At 38.7% G+C, this 18,874-nt stretch overlaps 1 protein-coding gene across 4 annotated transcripts in view; it reads left to right on the forward strand.

The window, feature by feature from the left end:
* The window catches only part of Bod1l1 (biorientation of chromosomes in cell division 1 like 1), a 70,977-nt gene that overhangs the window by 40,781 nt on the left and 11,322 nt on the right, over positions 1-18,874 (forward strand). For all 4 annotated transcript variants that reach the window (XM_045130147.1, XM_045130149.1, XM_045130148.1 and 1 more), the window contains exons 11-19: positions 2,604-2,665; positions 3,603-3,684; positions 6,978-7,021; positions 8,070-8,130; positions 9,565-9,632; positions 10,267-10,336; positions 11,749-11,828; positions 17,949-18,033; positions 18,577-18,650. In XM_045130147.1, coding sequence (XP_044986082.1) covers positions 2,604-2,665; positions 3,603-3,684; positions 6,978-7,021; positions 8,070-8,130; positions 9,565-9,632; positions 10,267-10,336; positions 11,749-11,828; positions 17,949-18,033; positions 18,577-18,650 — 626 coding nt within the window. The remainder of the gene's footprint in view (positions 1-2,603; positions 2,666-3,602; positions 3,685-6,977; positions 7,022-8,069; positions 8,131-9,564; positions 9,633-10,266; positions 10,337-11,748; positions 11,829-17,948; positions 18,034-18,576; positions 18,651-18,874) is intronic.

Here is an 18,874-nt window from a genome sequence, read left to right on the forward strand (position 1 = left end):
CCACTGTGTAGCAGCCATCCGATTTCCCCCTGGTAGTTTGGATCAATCACTCCTTTCTCAGCCTGTTCACTCAAGGGCATCACGAGCCCAAAGTGGCCAGGGGGATGTTTTAGCACAAACAATATTCTTTGTGCCTCCTGGAAAAAGCACTACCCCCTCTGGCACCAAGACCTGTAGACCAGCAGAACATAAGGTTGTGGAAACAGGAAGCAGAACTTTAGGTAATGAGTCACTTGGGGTGATGGTAAGTGGGACCGTTCCCATTTCCACTCCTTGATTCCTGTACCCATGAATTCGAGCTGCAGGAGAAACAGTACCATATATTGGATGCTGATTTGGTCTGCTGGAGGACACTCCCCTAGCCCTCCAAGCCATTGCCACCTAGTTGGCAGTGTAGCTGTTTCTTTGAAAGGCCATTCCACCATTCTATCAAGCCAGCTACTTCAGGGTGAGGAGTGGGGTTGCTGATAGACCCCTGACTGTGTGGCTTTGGCCTTTTGGAGCTGATTTTCAAGAGGAATGTGGAAGGAGCTGAAACCTTGGCCTAAGATATGTCTTGCAGTGCTGTAAGTACAGCTTGATGGACTGTTCTGGTCAGAGTCGAAAGACCTGAATGCAGTAAGAACTATGGACTGTGAGGTTTGGCTTATGAGAGTGAGAAAGAGCTTTGCTTGGACTGGGCTAGCAGTTTGTGTAAGAAGCTTGCTGTTATGCCTGGGTCCTGAGAAGTTGTGCAGGGTTGCTTTGCATAAAACTGAGTTGGTATGAGCAGAGGGATATGGCACAGAAAAAAAAAAAATTGGGTGAACTATTGCCTGTTCAGCTGCAATTGAGAGATTATAACCTTTGAGATTGGGCCACCTGACCTGTACTGAGGCAACAGGAAGAATGTAGAGTCTTTTGAAGGGACCTGAGTGCTCAAGAAGTGTCCTATTCTTCAAAGTCTGCTTTATTCCCCCCTGGATTAACAAACTGGCACCCTACCTGGTATTGTGAAGGATACGAAATACAGGAAAGAGAGGGTCATTGAGTTTGGAACATGGTCTTGTGTTTTGGAAATGGCCATGAGCAGCGTGAAGCAGGTTTGCTAGATGCCTGCATGGAGACCCCACGGGGCCATGAGGATGAACCGTGGATTGCAGTGGAGACCCAATGGAGATGCCAGGACCATAGCATGGCTGCCAAGGAGCTGCCGGGCATGATGAAGTGTTCCAAGACTGTGAGTAGCCAAGCTGGAGGGGTGGAATCAGAATTCCAGAGACTTGTTGCTAGTTAGAATTATTGGACTTGGAGATTTGTCACTGGCTAGAACTTTTGGATTTGGAGTTGCAGAGTTTGATGTTTGCCCTGGTTGTTTTAAATCTTGTATTGATTGGATATTTCTTTGGTATGCCCAAAGCCATCTTTTGTAGTGTGAATATTCTGTGCCATTATGGGTTTCTTTGGGGGGGGGGAGGATTTTTTAGTGTTATGGCTCATTTAAAAATCTTAGATTATGGGATGATTGAACATCATTAGGATTGATAAAAACTATGGGGACTTTTAAAGTTGGATAGAACTCATTTTATTTTATATCATGTTTGGTTATCAGTTTTTGGGGGCCAGGGGTAGAATGTGGTAGTTTGATTCAGGTATCCCACATAAAGTTTGGTGTTCTGCATGCTAGGTTCCCCAGCTGATGGCAATTGGAAACTGAAGCCTTCTGGAGGCAGAGTATTGTTGGGGGCGGGCTTATGGGTGTTATAGCCAGTTTTCCCATGCCAGTGTTTGGCATACTCCCCTATTGCTGTTGTCGACCTTATGTTGGCCAGGGGGTAATGTCCACCCTCTGCTCATGCCATTGTTTTCCCCCTGCCATAATGAAGCTTCCCCTCGAGCCTGTAAGCCAAAATAAATCATAAACCTCTTTATTTCCCACAAGCTTCTCTTGATTGAGTGATTTCTACTAGCAATGTGAATCTGACTACAACACGTAGGTACTAGAGAATTGAATGTAGGTCCTTAGGCTTTGCAAGCAAATGCTTTAATTGCTGAGCCATCTCTCCAGCCCCCTACTCTTTTTTTTTTTGAATTTATTTATTGGTTAGACAGAGAGAAACTTGGGCTCACCAAGGCCTCTTGCTACTGCAAACGAACTCCAGACGTGTGCACTCCTTTATGCATCTGTGTTTACATGGTTATTGGGGAATTGAGGCTTCAAGCTTCACAAGTAACACTTACCTCTGAGTGACCTTCCCAGCCCCCATTTCTTCTACTTTTTTACACACTTTCCTTTATTACTGTCTTTGACTTACAATAAAATAAATGAACAAAGAAAGGCTACTTGGACTGCTAGGTAACATACCATTTCTTTTTCTTTTCTTTCTTTTTATGATTTTTTGTTTTCCAAGGTAGGGTCTCATTCTAACTCAGACTGGCCTGGAATTCATTATGTAGTCTCAGAGTCTCAGAGTGGCTTTGAACTCACAGTAATCCTCTTTCCTCTGCCTCCCAAGTACTGGGATTAAAGGCATGTGCCACCATGCCTGGCTCATTTCTTTTTTATATAGGATGTATTTTACGATCAGATTTTTAAATTATGTTGATGGTTTGCATTTCATTAGGTAATGAAGAGTCACCACCAAAGGTTTTGGGAGGAATGGAACTAGCCAACTTGAAAACTGAGGTATGACTAATAATTCAGTGTTGCTGAACTGTTAGTGATGTGCACCATTCTGCCATGCACCCATACACACATGGGTGCTTACATGTGCATATACTTCAGCAGCTTGTCACTGTTCTCACTGTACTTCTCATACCTAGTATTGTATTGTCATTCCTTCTGTGGTTAAAAACAAAAAAGCTGAGAACCTCAATAATCTTAGTACATAGTTCCATCAATTTCATTTCCTTAAGCCAGAAATGGACTCTTCTTCAGTTTTCCCCTGCCTTTCATTCAGTACATTGCCAATTCTCATGGGTTCCATTTTCAAAATATATCACAAGTACATGTATTTCTATGAGCTACTGCCCTTATCCTAGTCACTGCTTTAGTAGCTTCCCATTATAATTCAACTTCTGATATGCCCCCTCCTCAGTCTGTGATTTATAGAGCCATGCAGGTTGTCTCTGACAGAAATTATATCCTGTTATTGTATGCTTACAATTTCCCATAGCTTCCTATCACATTTATAATAAACTCTTTCTTATTTCTATTATGGTTTGTACCATATACAGTTTAGTTTCTATTATCACCTTTCTAGCCTGATCCCATGACATCCTCCAACTGCACATAACTAGATTGTAGCTATGGGCTGTTTTGAGATTTAAACCTGTCAAGGGAATGGAACTGATCAGAAAGAGTCATATGTATTGCATTAAGCAGGAGTTTTATCTTTGCGCAGTAGGTGAGCCATTGATGATAAAGGCTTTAATTTGTTTTTAAAGGCTGACATACTCATTTTTTTTCAATTTAGTGTGAAAGTAGATTTTCACATTGTTCAAGATGATGGACAGTATTGCCTAGATCTCTGGCAGTGGTGGCTAGTCTTGCCTCCGTGTTATAAAAACCTCAGTTAACTTTATTTATTTTTTTTTTTTTTGGTACTTTGGATGTTTTTTAGACATTTGTGCCTTCAGAGAAAGAGAAAAATCATGAAATTGCAGCAGTAGAAAGTCCCTGTGTTGGACAACTGAGAGGAATCGGTGAGCTCCTTTTAGCAGTTACATTGTTATTTGATGACAGATTAAAAGTAATTTTTGATTTATAAGGAACCACTGGCAGACTATGAAGTTGCTACTCACAGAAGGAAATTCTTTATCTTACTCTTACCTTTATAACATATGCTTTTTCTGTTTTATATGAGGTAATTGTTTAAATCTCATATCTGCAAACAATGGAGGCAGAAATAAAGCTGTCTTGCAGCAGATACTTTATGCCCACATGTTTCTCTGTGGCCCTGCTTGGTTTCTGGAGGCTGTTGCAGCTCATTTCCCAAAGGCGGTTCTACACACATGTGCCATGTTGGCTATTGACCCTAGAACACTGACTTTTGTCCCAGATTTGTCTCAGCTTGCACAACCTATTCTCAGACTATGCAGTATTCTCCATTGCCCACTGCAGAGATTTTAGGGTAACGCCTCAAAATTAAAATGGATTAGGGAAGCAACTTTCAAATGTTTATTCTCAAGATCACTTTACTCTCTGGTTAATTACTGAGAATCTCATAGAACTTTATTATACGGATTTACCTGTTAGCATTGGCCAAATAAGACATTTAATTTTTTGTGTGTGTATGGTTAGAGAGGGTGAGTAGGGATGTGCCAGGGCCTCTTCCTGCTGCAAATGAACTCCAGATACATGCACCACTTTGTGCATCTGGCTTTAAGTGGGCACTGGGGAATTGAATCCTTGCTGGCAGACTTTACAAACAAGTGCCTTTAACCACTGAGCCATTTTCCCAGCCCCTAAAATTTATTTATTTATTTATTTATTTAAGGGAGAAAAAGAGTAAGAGAGAGGAGAGAGAGAGAGAGAATGAGCCTGTCAGGATCTCCTGCTGCTATAAATGAATTCCATATGCATGCACTACTTTGTGCCTCTGGCTTTTTGTGGGTACTGGGGAATCGAACCCAGGCTATCAGGCTTTACAAACAAGTGCCATTCTCTAACTGCTGAGCCATCTGTCAAACCCCTAAAATATTTTTAAGGAAATAAATATTAGGTCAATATAATGAATTCTAACTTGATATAAATAACCGTAAGCTAATCCAAAATACTTTTTTTGTTTGTTTATTGAGGTAGGATCTCATTCTGGCCCAGGCTGACCTGGAATTCGCCCTGTATTCTCAAGGTGGCCTCAAACTCACAGCAATCCTCTACCTTTGCCTTCTGAGTGCTGGGATTAAAAACATGTGCCACCACGCCCAGCTCTCCAAAATATATTTTTAATGGAATATGGCTACATTTCCCAAAACATCAAAATTCAGTGAGAAAAGCATCATTATTTTACATTTTTGCAAATCTCTAAACATTGCTTAATAATGAAACTTCTGGTTTTTTCTGTTTCTGTAGTCACACTGTTGCCATTCATGCTAATCAAAGTGTAAGAATAAACTCAACCACAGATTTATAGTCACTTTTGGTTTTAGGAGTTTTACGTTGTTCATGGTAGTGACTGTGATGTTGGTGATGCTAAGAATTAAAACCAGAGCCTCACATGCTAGGCAAGTCTCTACACTGAACTACACACCTACTCCCTTGGTTAGATTTTAGGAGACTCCTCAGTTAATTGTCGATATAGTTGTGGATATGGATATGTGGCCCTTGGAAATGCTCATAAAACAAATAACATCTTAGTATTTATGTGACATTAGTTTGGCCCCAGGAACTCTCCTAGCCTAGGGAGAGGTTGAGTCTATACCACCTTTTGAAAACCATTAAGTGAAGAATATGGTAGTAAGAAAAAATGTGACAAAAGAGTTATTTCTCAGTTATACATTAAGAAAACTGCTACCCTCCTGGGAGTGTGGTTCAGTGTAGATTGTGTACATACCATACACAAGGCCCTAAACTCAAACCTCAGTAACAAAGAGGGGTGAAATGGAAAGAAAAATAAAATGCAAATCATTTGAACCTACAAATTTGTAACCACATTTAAGTCATTAAACTCTCCCTCTCTTCTTCCTTCCCTCCTTCCTTCTCTTTTCTTTCCTCTCTCTCCCTCTTTCTAGTGTTGAAATTTTACTCACGTAAAGTGGAACAGACAAGTGGTAGAAAATAAAACCCTACAAATAGTTTCTTAAATGGAATTTATTAGCTCACACAACTGAAAATTCAGGCAAAATACGCAGAAACATCCTGGTATCCCCATAAACACATCCAGTAGAAACTAATTTTCTCTTCTTTCTCTTCCTCACACAGAGGCCATTGCTTTTTCCTTCATGACCTCTAGAAAAAAATGTGTCTTAATACTTCAGGCCAAAATCCTGAGAAATGTAATTTGCTGGTTCTCTAAAATTAAATCAAGTACTCCTTTCTTGGAACCATATGGTGCTACAGACCATACTCTAGGCTCGTAAGGTAGATAGAAGAGCTATAATATCTGCTGTAGTCATATGAGCTCTTTTTAATTATCCCCTGACAGAACATCCCTTAACCTGGTACTGTGAGAACTAAGACACATGCAGAGAGTAGGATGCAGTACAAACAGATGGCTCCAACTCAGTCCTCAACCATGACTAGAATCTGTGGATGGGAGGGAGAGAGGTTAGACAGAATTACCTGAAATGGCCTTAAGAACTTTGTATGCAGAAATATCATCCAGTAAGTCATTCACACTGAAAATGAGTAATCTTATCGAAAATGTGAACAGATACAGTAATTATAATGGTCATGGGTGTTTCATAGTACATAATGTTGTCAAGAAAATAATGTGTTTTGGATTCTAAGGTATTTTTTTATTCCCACAGTTATATTTCAGGCTGTTTTACTATGTTTAGGTACAATTCAGTAAGAGATCTATTTACATAAAAGGAAGTTGTTAAAAGAAAAAATGTGTGTTCTGTCACTGTTGAGTAGAAACAGTAGACCTTGTACTTCAAGTTCCAAAGAATATAAACAGCCCATTGCTGTTTGAAGGGATAAGATCTAGCTTTTCATTTGATGACATTACTTTAAATGAACCAGTCTTAGACTGAAGCTGAACAGTTAACATTAAGGTTTTCCACCTTTCCCTAAACTACAGATCGTAAAGATAGTTAAATCACTATAGTGACTTAATGGACCACAGCCATTATTACAAAAGTATGAACAATTTCCATTGTTTTTCTTATGTTAGATAGAATACAGATCGTAGAAAATAATAGGTTAGTTTTATGGTTCATAAAAGTCACTTAGTAACATCGTCTTATTTAACTACTCTGAAAATCTTTAAGTGTGTTTCTCTGATTTCAGAAACAAGTATTATTTCTTGGGTCTCATTCTTGTTTTTGAACAGCTAAACTGCAGAGGAAGTGTTTGTTGGTGAAAGAATCACTAAATGTAAGTATAAGGGTTTTTATTTTGTTGGTTTTGTTATCCACATCTTCTCCAGTGCCTCAGGAGGAACTGGGAGAGTTTGGCTACTACCAGGCACTGTGGGGTCAGAGTGCTTGTCTGACCTCATTGATCCATCCTACTCAGAAGGTAGAGGCTCATATAAAGTGTGCAGGAAGAAAAAGAAAAGCCCCACTTGATGTGGGGCAGGTTTGCCCTCCAGAGTTCACAGAGGTTTTCAGTGGAGCTGAAACCTACAGCACTAGCCAGCGGGCTCCCATCTGCGTCGCCTCACATCCCCAGCAAAGCTCTGTAGCTAGGACTCAAAAATGTGCTAGAATAGTTTGACTTTCCCTTTATATTAAAATAAATAAAATAGGATTGACATGATTTTCCCAAATGGTAATTTTATGATTAAAAATACTTTTCAAAGTATCTGTTTGAGAGAGAAAGGAGGGGGGGTGGGCATGCCAGGGCGTCCTGCCATTGCAAACAAACTTCAGACACATGCAGTTTTGCACATCTAGCTTTATATGGATGGGTACTGAGGAATCGAACCCAGGCTTTCAGGTTTGCAAGTAAGCACCTTTAACCACTGAGCCATCTCCCCAGCCTTTACCTTTTTGCAATAGTGTCTTGCATTATAATAGTCAGATTATTGCCTCATCCTATATTCCAGCCCCAGCCCCACATTGATGGGATTACAAGTGTGTGCCACCACACCTACCTGGAACTTTTTAAATAATAAGAGCTCTTTAAATAAGAAGATAACTCATAGAATTTGACCTTCTCTCTCCCCCACCCCCTTGTTTCACATGTGCCAAAACCATTTTAAAGTCAAAGACAATTAGCAATGTCGTATAATAACTTAACTACATTGATGCTTTTTCATAAGGAATATGATGCATATTCTTGAGCTTCTGGGTTAACTGAAAGGTACATACACACCAGTTCCTTATGACATTTGTTATAAACAGATTATGTAAATCCCCTCCTTTTCCTTGTCATTATGCTTTATGGAAGACTGTCCCTAACCCTGTTATTGTATATTTAGGTTGAAAATTCAGACTCAAGCATAGATGATGACATTCATCACAAATCTCATAACAAAGGTGGTAAGTTAATGAATTCCATAGTAGTAATTTCAGTCTTAATTGTATTTGGTATTTGTTTAGGGCTTTCTATGTGCTATACTCTAAGCTAATTACATCACAGGTTTTTATCATTTAGTTCATATGATACAGTGAAACAAAGGTTAGACACTGAATTTCTAGTTCAGGAAACTGAAGCTTAGTGAGGGCCAGGAGACTTGGCCTTTCAGCATAGAAGTGGGATCTTGTCTTAAATAGCTATTAGAACTTTGCCACTAACTAACCTCATAGGAAATTCATTTCATAGTTAGATATTTTAATAAAAGGTAGTTTCCTTTAGTTTGTACCATAGAAGCCTAGAAAATCTGTGCTACATACACAGATGAACATGTGTTAATTTTTGACATTCAAGATGATAGCAGATCAGAAGCATTACATGCATGGGGATCAGGTCTCATTGCATACAACTTACTGTACACAGATACTCTGTTCTTACCCAGAATGGAGAATTTTGTTGGTTCCTACTAATATTTGATTGACTAATTCAAGAATGGACACTGTTCATATATTTATTTCTTCATTTATTTATTATTTAATTGGTTTTTCAAGGTAGGTTCTTGCTCTAGCCCAGGCTGACCTAGAATTCACTATGAGTCTCAAGGTGGCCTCGAACTCACAATGATCCTCTTCCTCCCAAGTGCTGGGATTCAAGGCATGTACCACCACATCCAGCTACATTGTTTTTATTTATTTGAGAAGGAGAGGCACAGAGAGAGAGAGTGAGTGAGTGAGTGGGAGAATAGGCACACCAGGGCCTATAATGTAATACATATGATGTAACCAATTTTATTTTAGGTTTTTAAATGCTAGGAAATCAAACCCAGGCCTTTTGCAAACCTTTTAACCACTGAGTCATCTCTCCAGTCCTCCATGTAACTCTGCATAAACTAAAGTAAAGCAGGAACTTTGCTGGGATTAATTAAAGGACTGCTTTACCATACCCAGATGGGAAAAGGCTTTGAAATTAGCTTTGTAACTGTGTACAATCTGTTTTATGACCCAGGATAAGATACTTTCTTCCTTGTATCTTGTTAATTCACAGCTAAAAGTGGAACTGACCTGACAGTATTGTTTACTAGGAAGCTCCTTTCAAAAATCATTTATGGGCCAGGTGTGGTAGTGCACACCTGTAAAAATCCCAGCACTCTTGAGTCACAGATAAGATCACTGTGAGTTCATGGCCATCCTAGGACTTCAGAGTGAGTTCCAGGTTAGCCTGGGCTAGAGTAAATGATAAGTAAATAAATAAATAGTGTCTATGAACTTACCAGTTGCTGTGCCTGTTAGTAATTGGTCCCAAAGAAAATACTAAGTCGTTTCTCCTCATACACATACCTAAAATGAATATTGAACTAAAAAATATTTACTATTTATTTCTGTGTTATATTTACTACTCAGAGATGCTCAGTGGTAGAAAATGCTGTGCAGAAGCCGTAAGCAGTCACAGTGTTGAAGCAAATCAAGAGGTGCGTTTTGTCATTGATTAGAGTATTGTGTCCTATAAACAAAGAAGGTATTGGGAGGGCTTTGTTTCTTTATATAAATTAGATGGATATTTTAAGAATCCTGCATGTCACTTTTACCTGTTCAGTTAATTTGTTAAATTGGAAATGATCATGTTATGCAGTCAGAATGTGCTTTGATGTGCTAGTTTTCATCAGTCATACTTCATTTAACCCAAATGTAGATGCCAAAAATGTAATTCTAGATTTTTTTAAATCTGTGTATGAACTTAGTCTAAATGGTAGAAGATAATATTGTATGTCCTCCACGTCAGTGGATTTGGTCCAGATTCTGTTGCCTTTAAAATAGACATTGTTGGGGCTGGAGAGATGGTTTAGTGGTTAAGTGCTTGCCTGTGAAGCCTAAGGACCCGAGTTCGAGACTTGATTCCCCAGGACCCACATTAGTCAGATGCACAAGGGGGCGCATGCATCTGGAGTTCGTTTGCAGTGGCTGGAAGCCCTGGCGCGCCCATTCTCTCTCTCTCGCTCTGCCTCTCTCTCTCTCTCTCTCTCTGTCGCTCTCAAATAAATAAAAATAAACCAAAAAATTAAAAAATATTTAAAAATAAAATAAAATAGACATTGTTAATTCCAGGTTGAAGAGGAAGAAAGGCATATGTCTAAAAGAAAAAGAAAGAAGCATCCTTCCTCAGAAGATGAACTGGGTATATGTGTGTGTGTGTGTGTTTGAAAATTATGTTATTTTCATATCCAAAAGTGTGGGGCATAATTTTGAGGTTAATTTGAGACAATGACAGGATCTTTTTGGATCTTGTTCCAGCAACTAGACTTACTGCAGAAAATCCAACCATTGGACTTCTCACAGAACTCTGTAATGTGGGTCTGTGACTAAGCCAGATGACACTGAATTCTGTTCTTTATATTATGAGCAGGTGTTTTCCACAGCTGGTGAGGGAGGCACTTTAGCCATGGTGCGTTATGTCACTCTGTTCTTTATATTATGCACACCCTTCTAACCTGTAACAGTGCTGTCTGGTAGAGCTTTCTACAGTGATGGAAATGCTCCATTATTATTTTGTCAATGTAGAAACTGATAGTTACTAGTAGCTTTTGAGCACTTGGATATGATCAGCGTGGGTGAAAGACTGAATTTTTAATTACTTTCAATTTAATATTTGCTTAGAATAAATCACTGTAGCCCAGCCTGACCTGGAACTCACTCTTTAGCCCAGGCTGGCCTAGAACTCACAACATTCTTCCTGCCTTAGCTCCTGAGAGCTGGAGCTGAATGTGTGCTCCACCATGTCCAGCCTACTATTAATTTTAAAATGTGATGCCACATGTTGCTCGTGTCTACGTATTAAATAGTGCAGGTATCTTTCTGCTTTAATGTTTGGCAGAGTAGAAATTTATTAAAGACCTAATGGAGTGAATATATGAGAAAGAATAGATACTTTTCCTCTTTGTATTAGGAGCATGAAACTATTTTGGATTAATACCAAGTTCATATTATTTAGAACTATAATGGTACTTCATATACATTTCCATTTTATCTTCACAGTAATCCTATGTGCTAGGTATTATCACTGTCTAATAAATACAGAAATTAAAGTTCTGGTATGATTTTATTTCCACCAAGTAAACTTGGTTTCACAGTCTGTGGTCTCAGTCTCTAAGCTGTGTATTAGATGGAAACTAATCGAAACATTGAAGTTTTAAGAACCTCTGGGAACTCTCTGAGCTAAGCCCTTTCCAGTAAGCTTTATTAATGTTGTAGACTTGGGGGTTACTGTTTTGCATTGTAGTCCAGGCTAACCCTGTACTGGAGAGCTTCCTGCCTCTGCCTCCTGAGTACTGGGATTGTAGACATGTATCGCCATATGCAACTCACATTTGAGGTGTTGTTATATGTTGCAGTTTTTTACTTTGTCAAGGCCAAAGTCCAATAGTTTGGTACTCAAATCACAAGACATTTTGAATTCATTAAGTATAACTTTTGGCTTCACTGTATCTTAAGTCTAAAAATGAAGTCTCAAACTGCCTTGAAATAGAACTATATATTTCATTTTTATTAAGTTTTTGTTCTTTTGTGGTTTTTGTCTAAATTGATTTACAGATGATAATCCAGATGTCCTGATTTCCAGAATAGAAGCTACACAGAGGCAGTGTTCTGAAACTGAGCCACGTGACTTAAAGGTATTATTTTTCTACATACTAATTTATTTATTTATTTTTTTGTTTTGTTTTTTGAGATAGAGTCTCACTCTAGCCCAGGCTGACCTGGGATTCACTGTGGAGTCTCAGGGTGGCCTTTAAATTTTTATTTACTTATTATTAGAGAAGAGAGAGAGAGACAGCATGGATACACCAGGACCTGTAGCCACTTCAAACGAACTCCAGATACATGTGCCACCATGTGCATCTGACATCTGGGGAGTTGAACCTGTGTTCTTAGGCTTCAAAGGCAAATGCCTTAACTGCTAAGCCATTTCTCCAGCCCCCTAATTTTTTTTTTCTCAAGTCTCATTCTAGCCCAGGCTGTCCTGGAACTCTCTATATTTCCAAGCTGCCCTCAAACTCACAGCAATCCTTCTACCCCTGCTCCCAAGGACATGCCTAGTTTCTACATACTAATTTTAAATTTTGGGGATAACCTAATTATATCACTGTGAATGCTCTTTTCATTTTACTATCCATCTTATTTTATGTGTCTGTAACAATGATCAGTTCATTATAAAACATATATTTTTATTATCCTGTCAGCCCAAATTCTACTTTATAATTTATAAACTATAGTATATCAGTATTACAGTTTATGTATATTGGTTACTTAGGTTTTTGCTAAGTTTTGTGGGTTTTTTTTTTTTTTTTTTTTTTCAAGGTAGGGTCTCACTTTGGTCCAGGCTGACCTGGAATTAACTATGTAGTGTCAGGGTGGCCTCCAACTCATGGAAACCTCCTACCTCTGCCTCCCGAGTACTGGGATTAAAGGCGAGAGCCACCATGCCCTGCAGGTATTTTTTCGTTTTAGTGTTTCATACGCTCATTTCCAAATTATAAAGTGTTTTTATCACAGATATACTTGCATTAAAATGACACAATACAATGATGTATGTGACCTAAAAATGTTAATACATTGCCTTCTATCTAAGTAACTTCCTGATCCCAAAATACAGGCAGGCCCAGAAACAGCCTTACTTGCTGCTCCTTTTCCTGTGGTCTTATTTTTATCTCAGAACTCAGAAACAACCCATAAACATGTTTTTGTTCCTTTCTTTTCTGGTCCCAGGTTTTCCCACTTCTTCCTTTGTACCTCCTTGCATTTCTGAAACTCAATGTTTTTAACTTTCTCACTGCATGTCTAAATTATCTCCATTTCCTTTTCTCTTTCCTACTTTATTTATTTGTTTTTCGAGATATGATCTCACTCTAGCTCAGGCTTACCTGGAATTCACTGTGTAGTCTCAGAGTGGCCTTGAACTCATGGTGATCCTCCTACTGTTACCTCCCAAGTGCTAGAATTAAAGGTGTGCACCACCACACCTGGCCTCCTACTTTATTTTTTATCTACCTGATTCTACACATAAGAGACCTGAGAATCTCCATCTCAGATCTCTTAAAAGTGATTAACTCCTTCAGCAAAGTAGCAGGATGCAAAATCAATGTACAAAAATCTGTAGCCTTTCTATATGCAAAAGACAAAGATACAGAGAAAGAAATAAGTGACATTGTCCCCTTTTTCAATAGCAACAAAAGGTTAATAATAATAAAATACCTTGGAAATGACATTAACCAAGGATGTGAAAGACCTATATAATGAAACACTCAAAAAAGAAATTCAGTAGGACTTCAGAAAGTAGAAAGTCCTCCAATGCTCCTGGATAGGCAGAATTAATGTGAAAATGGCAGTCTTACCAAAGACAATATACAGAATTAATGCAATGCCAATAAAAATCCCAAATATTGTTCTTTGTAGAGATAGAAAAAAATGATCTCAAAATCCGTATGGAATGGCAGAAGGCCTCTGATATCCTAGCAAATCCTCAACAAAGGAAATACCTGCCTTTTTCCAAAAGCATTTTAAGTTTGTTAAAAATATTCAATTTCATAATACTGAAAATGGCTATCCATACATTTTTTTTTTCTTTTCTGCTAGGGAGATGGTTCAGTAGTTAAAGGCTCTTACTTTCAAAAGCCTGCCAGCCTGAGTTCAGTTCCCCACTACTCACTTAAAGCCAGATGCACAAAGTGGTGTGTGCATTGGAGTTCGAATGCAATGGCAAGAAGCTATGGTATGCCTATTCTTTCATCAGCTAGAAGTCCAATGTGCTTGCTCTTCATTGCGCTATAGAACCCTAGTGTGCCCATTCTTTCTCTTCCCCCTCTATTTTCCTCTCCTCTTCTTCTGTCCTCTCATCTCACTCCTTCCCTCCATCTCCCCTTGCATATAAATATTTTCTTAAAAATCCAAGCTGAGGGCTGGAGGGATGGCTTAGTGGTTAAGGCGTTTGCCAAAGGACCCAGGCTTGATTCCCCAGGACCCACATTAGCCAGATGCACAAGGGGGCACACATGTCTGGAGTTCATCTATAGTGGCTGGAAGCCCTGATGCTCCCATCCTTTCTCTCTCTTTCCCTCTTTCTCTGTCAAATAAATAAATAAAAATAAAATATTTTTTAAAAATCCAAGCTGACTTCCTCACTCAGTCTTTCTGTTTTTTCCCAATAATAATGAGTGAGAAAGGCTTTTTCAACAGCTAAAGAAGAAAAAGTAGAATATTATGCATTTCAATGAGTTCTGGCTAAGGAAAGCAATAGGCTTTTAACTCATTCCTCACTGCTCTATTCAGAATAAGAATCACAACATTAGTCTTGATAGAGAAATTTGTAGAGAAACAATTTGAAGGAGTATCTTTTCATTTCTCCTGAATTTCATTTAAGTTTTTTAAATAATGCATTCAAGTAAGCATGGGGATGGAGGGTAGCTCCTGGTAGAGTTCTTGCTTGGGATGCATTGGGCTCTGGCTTCCATTCCTGACAGTGCAGAAAAGAAAAAAAAAGTATGGATAGGCATTTTCAATATTATGAAATAATATTTTCCTGTATGGAAAGTTGTGTGCAAAAGCATAGGTTTATTATTCCATTTCACAGTAAAAGTAATCTTTACATAGTAAGCTAAAGTGGATTTTATCATTCCTATTACAGTTTTCTAAGTAATAACAATGTTTCATTTTACAGAAGCAACAAAGTCATTCTAAAGTATGTATGACAAGACTATAAAAAAGTAAAAATGAATTTTTGAAAAACTCCGGACAGTGGAAAAATGAAAGTAGGGAATAGGCTCTCCTGGTTGAAATTAAAAAGGGTCTATAATTAAATGTCCTCATTGCCCCTCCCATTCACAGAGGCACTCAATGCCATTGGATTTTGTAAAGACAAAAGTAAACACATTCATATAAATGCACATTTAAATCTTTCTAAACATTTGAATATTTTGGCTCATCTCATGTCAAATCATTTATGCCTAGTACTGAGGATAACAAAGAACTTATATGTTATTCCCTAATGACAGAAGGGCAAGTTTAAGCAGTTCTCTTATTAATTGTCTGACTTAATATAAAAATTTGGTCATGGCACAGTTTTCTTTATAGGAATCTTAAGCTTGTGTCTCATTTGGAAAGGTTTGTGGTTATATCTGACAGGCACAGTTCTTCCTTAGTATACACATAGACCTGGTTCATCCCTAATACTGCAAACAAAAAAAGAAAAGAAAGAAAAGAAAAAGAAATAAGGATTTACAATGGACCACTATATTTAAAAAATTGAGTAAAGTTAAAGTAATATGAGTGCAAAGCATGATGTAAGTTGTAGGTCAAATTGGAGTATCCCCTGAGTTTAAAGTCTGCCTGACTTAAGTGAGACTGCTTCAAACAAAAATCAAAAATGTAGCAGTAATGAGGGTTCAGTTGGTAGAATGCTTACTAAGTAAGCATGAGCAACTGAGTTCAGATTCAACACCCACATAAGAACCAGGCATGGTAGAATATGCTATCATCCTTAATCCTTCGCTGGGGATGTGGAGATGGGAGAATCCCTAGCTCGCTAGTCTTGCTGGTAAGTGAATCACTCGTTTAATGAAAGACCCTGTCTCAAAAACACAAGGTGGAAGAAGGATTGAACAGATACCCAACCATTCAACATTGACCTTTGGTCTCCATATACAAGTTCATGTGTACCTACACACATATATGTTCTCACAAACATATGAACACATGTACACACACATACCACATGTGCATACCCATATGTGCTCCTACACATGCATGGACACGTACACACACTCACATACTACATTTGAATACACACAACCATGCTTCCACACATATAAGAACACAGGTACACACACTCACATACCACATATGCATACACAAGCAAAAGAGGATAATAGAATTGATTTAGAATTATATAATAGGTCATTAAAGAAATAAAATGAAAACTTTAGCTTGTTAATTTATCTTGATTATATCCTACTTTAATTTATGTATTTTATGAGTTAGTGTTAGTGATATGAACATTTTGACATTTCATGGTCAAAAAACTTTTTTCAGCTAAGGGTACATAATGTAATTGCTGAGCAGTTAATTGCTCTAAAGTAGTTCAACTGAATCCTCATATGCCTTCTTCGACACCTTCCAGCTTATCCCTTTCCCAGCTTATCCCCTTTACCACTCCCTAAAGAAATGTCTTGCCAATTCCTAGCAGTGTTTTTTAGTGGTGGCCTGTTGGCATTACTGTTTGAGCTTCTTTGTTGTGACCTGGGAATTTGTGGAGATGTATGCCCCCCACCTTTACTTGTTACTTTTTTCCCCTGCATTCTATGTGATTGTTTCTTTTGTCCTTTGTAAACTTTTTAGTTTCACTCAGATGTTTATGAAGTTTTTAGAGGGTTGGCTCAGTGTTGCATCCTGCAGATTTGTTGTTGGGTTTTCTCAGCTGAATTGTAACCTTCCATGTTACCATTCTGTATCCTTTGGATAACTCACCAGCTAACATATAATTCTCTGGGTTAATATGAATATATTGTTGGGGTGGCTTTGCTACTAGCACTTTTCCCAACCATGTTCAGAAATACCATCAATATTAATATAAGGTAAGCAAGACACAAAAGCCAAAACATTAGGTCTAAAGAAAATGAGAAGAGGAAGAGCAAGGAGAAAAGAAAAGCTTTAAATAAGGTAAAACTAAATAAACAATGGAAATCAAACAAATGTAAGAAAAAGACAAAAAGAAAAAGAACAGAGTCCAACATCAAAGCCACTAAAGGATCCCTCTGTGCTAGCTCTGCACCCTCTGCAACTGAGGGTCCAGGAGAGAGCCAGCCATCCTTAGCAGCACAGCTCAGGGCACCAAGCTCTTCAAGGGAGTGCTTGTCCGTGCTGGTGTTATCTGTATGGGTTCCATGAGAGCAGCTACCTGTTCTTAGCAGGGTAGCTCAGGGCTACCCACTCTCCAAAGGGATTTTACTATTGCTAGCTTTAGATGCTGAGATCACCCATGTATGCTACCTGGCATTAGACTGTACCTCTCTTGGAGTTTGTACTGGTAGTTTACCTAGGCGACGAGCCTCTGTTTGTTTCTGTGGATTCTTTTATTCTCACATGACTTGTATTATGCCATCTTACCTGAAGATATTCATGCTTACTTTTTTAAAAGCATTTTCCAGACTGGAGAGATGGCTCACTGGTTAAGGCTGAAGTTAAGGTGCTTGCTTGCAATACCGAAGGACCCAGGCTTGATTCCCCAGGACCCATATAAGCCAGATGCACAAGGTAGCACATGCATCTGGAGTTCATTTACAGCGACTGGAAGCCCTGACATGACCAGTCTCTATTTGCTTCTTTCATTCTTTTCAAATAAATTTTTAAAAAAATTTTTAAGTATTTCCTAACAAACTATTCTTTTTCTTTTAATTTTTCTGTTTATTATTTATTTATTTGAGAGCAACAGACAGAGTGAGAAAGAGGCAGAGAGAGAGAGAAAATATGGGCGCACCAGGGCCTCCAGCCACTGCAAACGAACTCCAGATGTGTGCGCCCCCTTGTGCATCTGGCTAACGTGGTCCTGGGGAATCGAGCCTTGAACCCAGGTCCTTAGGCTTCACAGGCAAGCACTTAACTGCTAAGCCATCTCTCCAGCCCCCTAACAAACTATTCTAAAGGAAGCTAGGAAATTGTTATTGAGGAAAATTTTGAGGAGCATGAATGAAGGCAGTTAAACCTGAAAGTGAAGCCTTGTGTTCTGTTCAACTTCTCTGTAGGAAGAGAACTCTGAAGATATGGAGGAATTCTCTAAAACCAGTTCCAGGACTAGCAGCACCACATCAACAATTGTGGAAGAGAAAGGTGAGTAAAAGTTCTGCTTACGTATGCTGAGAGACTGAGCCTCCAGGGTCAGCTCTTGGCTTGCTAAATTCACACATTGGACTTTGTTTTTGAATATTTTATTTATGTATGTATTAGAGAGGGGCAGATAGAATGAGTGTGCCAAGGCCTCTAGCCACTGCAAATGAACTCCAGATGCATGCCCCACCTTGTGCATCTGGCTTTATGTGGGTACTGCAGAATCAAACCTGGGTCCTTTGGCTTTGCAGGCAAATACCTTAACCACTAAGCAATCTCTCCAGCCCACCCATTGGACTTTTTACCCATTTACTCTCCTGGCCTTATGCTTAACATTAATAAGTTTTAGGATTTACTTCTCATTTAAGTCATATTCTCAAAGTGTGTTACTTCTAAGTTAATTATAATTGAGTTTAATGGTTTTAATGATGGAGGCATATAAGTAGAGTATGTGTATGTATGTGACTGCAACTGTGCAAGTCCTCTGGGTAGTAATGGAAGCTGACCATGGTTTCTACCCCTGAATGAGCTATGTCTTTTCTGCAGATGAATTTAGCAGCAGTGAGACTACTGGAGAAAAGATGGAGCCCAATGAAGATGACAGTATCAAATCACAGGAGGTGAGAAGTTGCTTTCCTACTTACTTATTCAAAATGATTAGCAGTGTGTCATACACCACTACCTAAAATTCTTCTGATGTATTCTGAGAGAGCTTTGATAATACCGTGGGATGCCATTTTATACACTGCACTTTCATCAGTGTCATTATGAGTCTTGTTTACTTCCTCTTTGTTCCTTCAAAATACTATGAAAATTTCTTACGTAATGGCCACAAGGTCAGTCC

Source organism: Jaculus jaculus, chromosome 11 (genome assembly GCF_020740685.1).
Source record: "Jaculus jaculus isolate mJacJac1 chromosome 11, mJacJac1.mat.Y.cur, whole genome shotgun sequence".
In the NCBI taxonomy this organism is placed as follows: Eukaryota; Metazoa; Chordata; class Mammalia; order Rodentia; family Dipodidae; genus Jaculus; species Jaculus jaculus.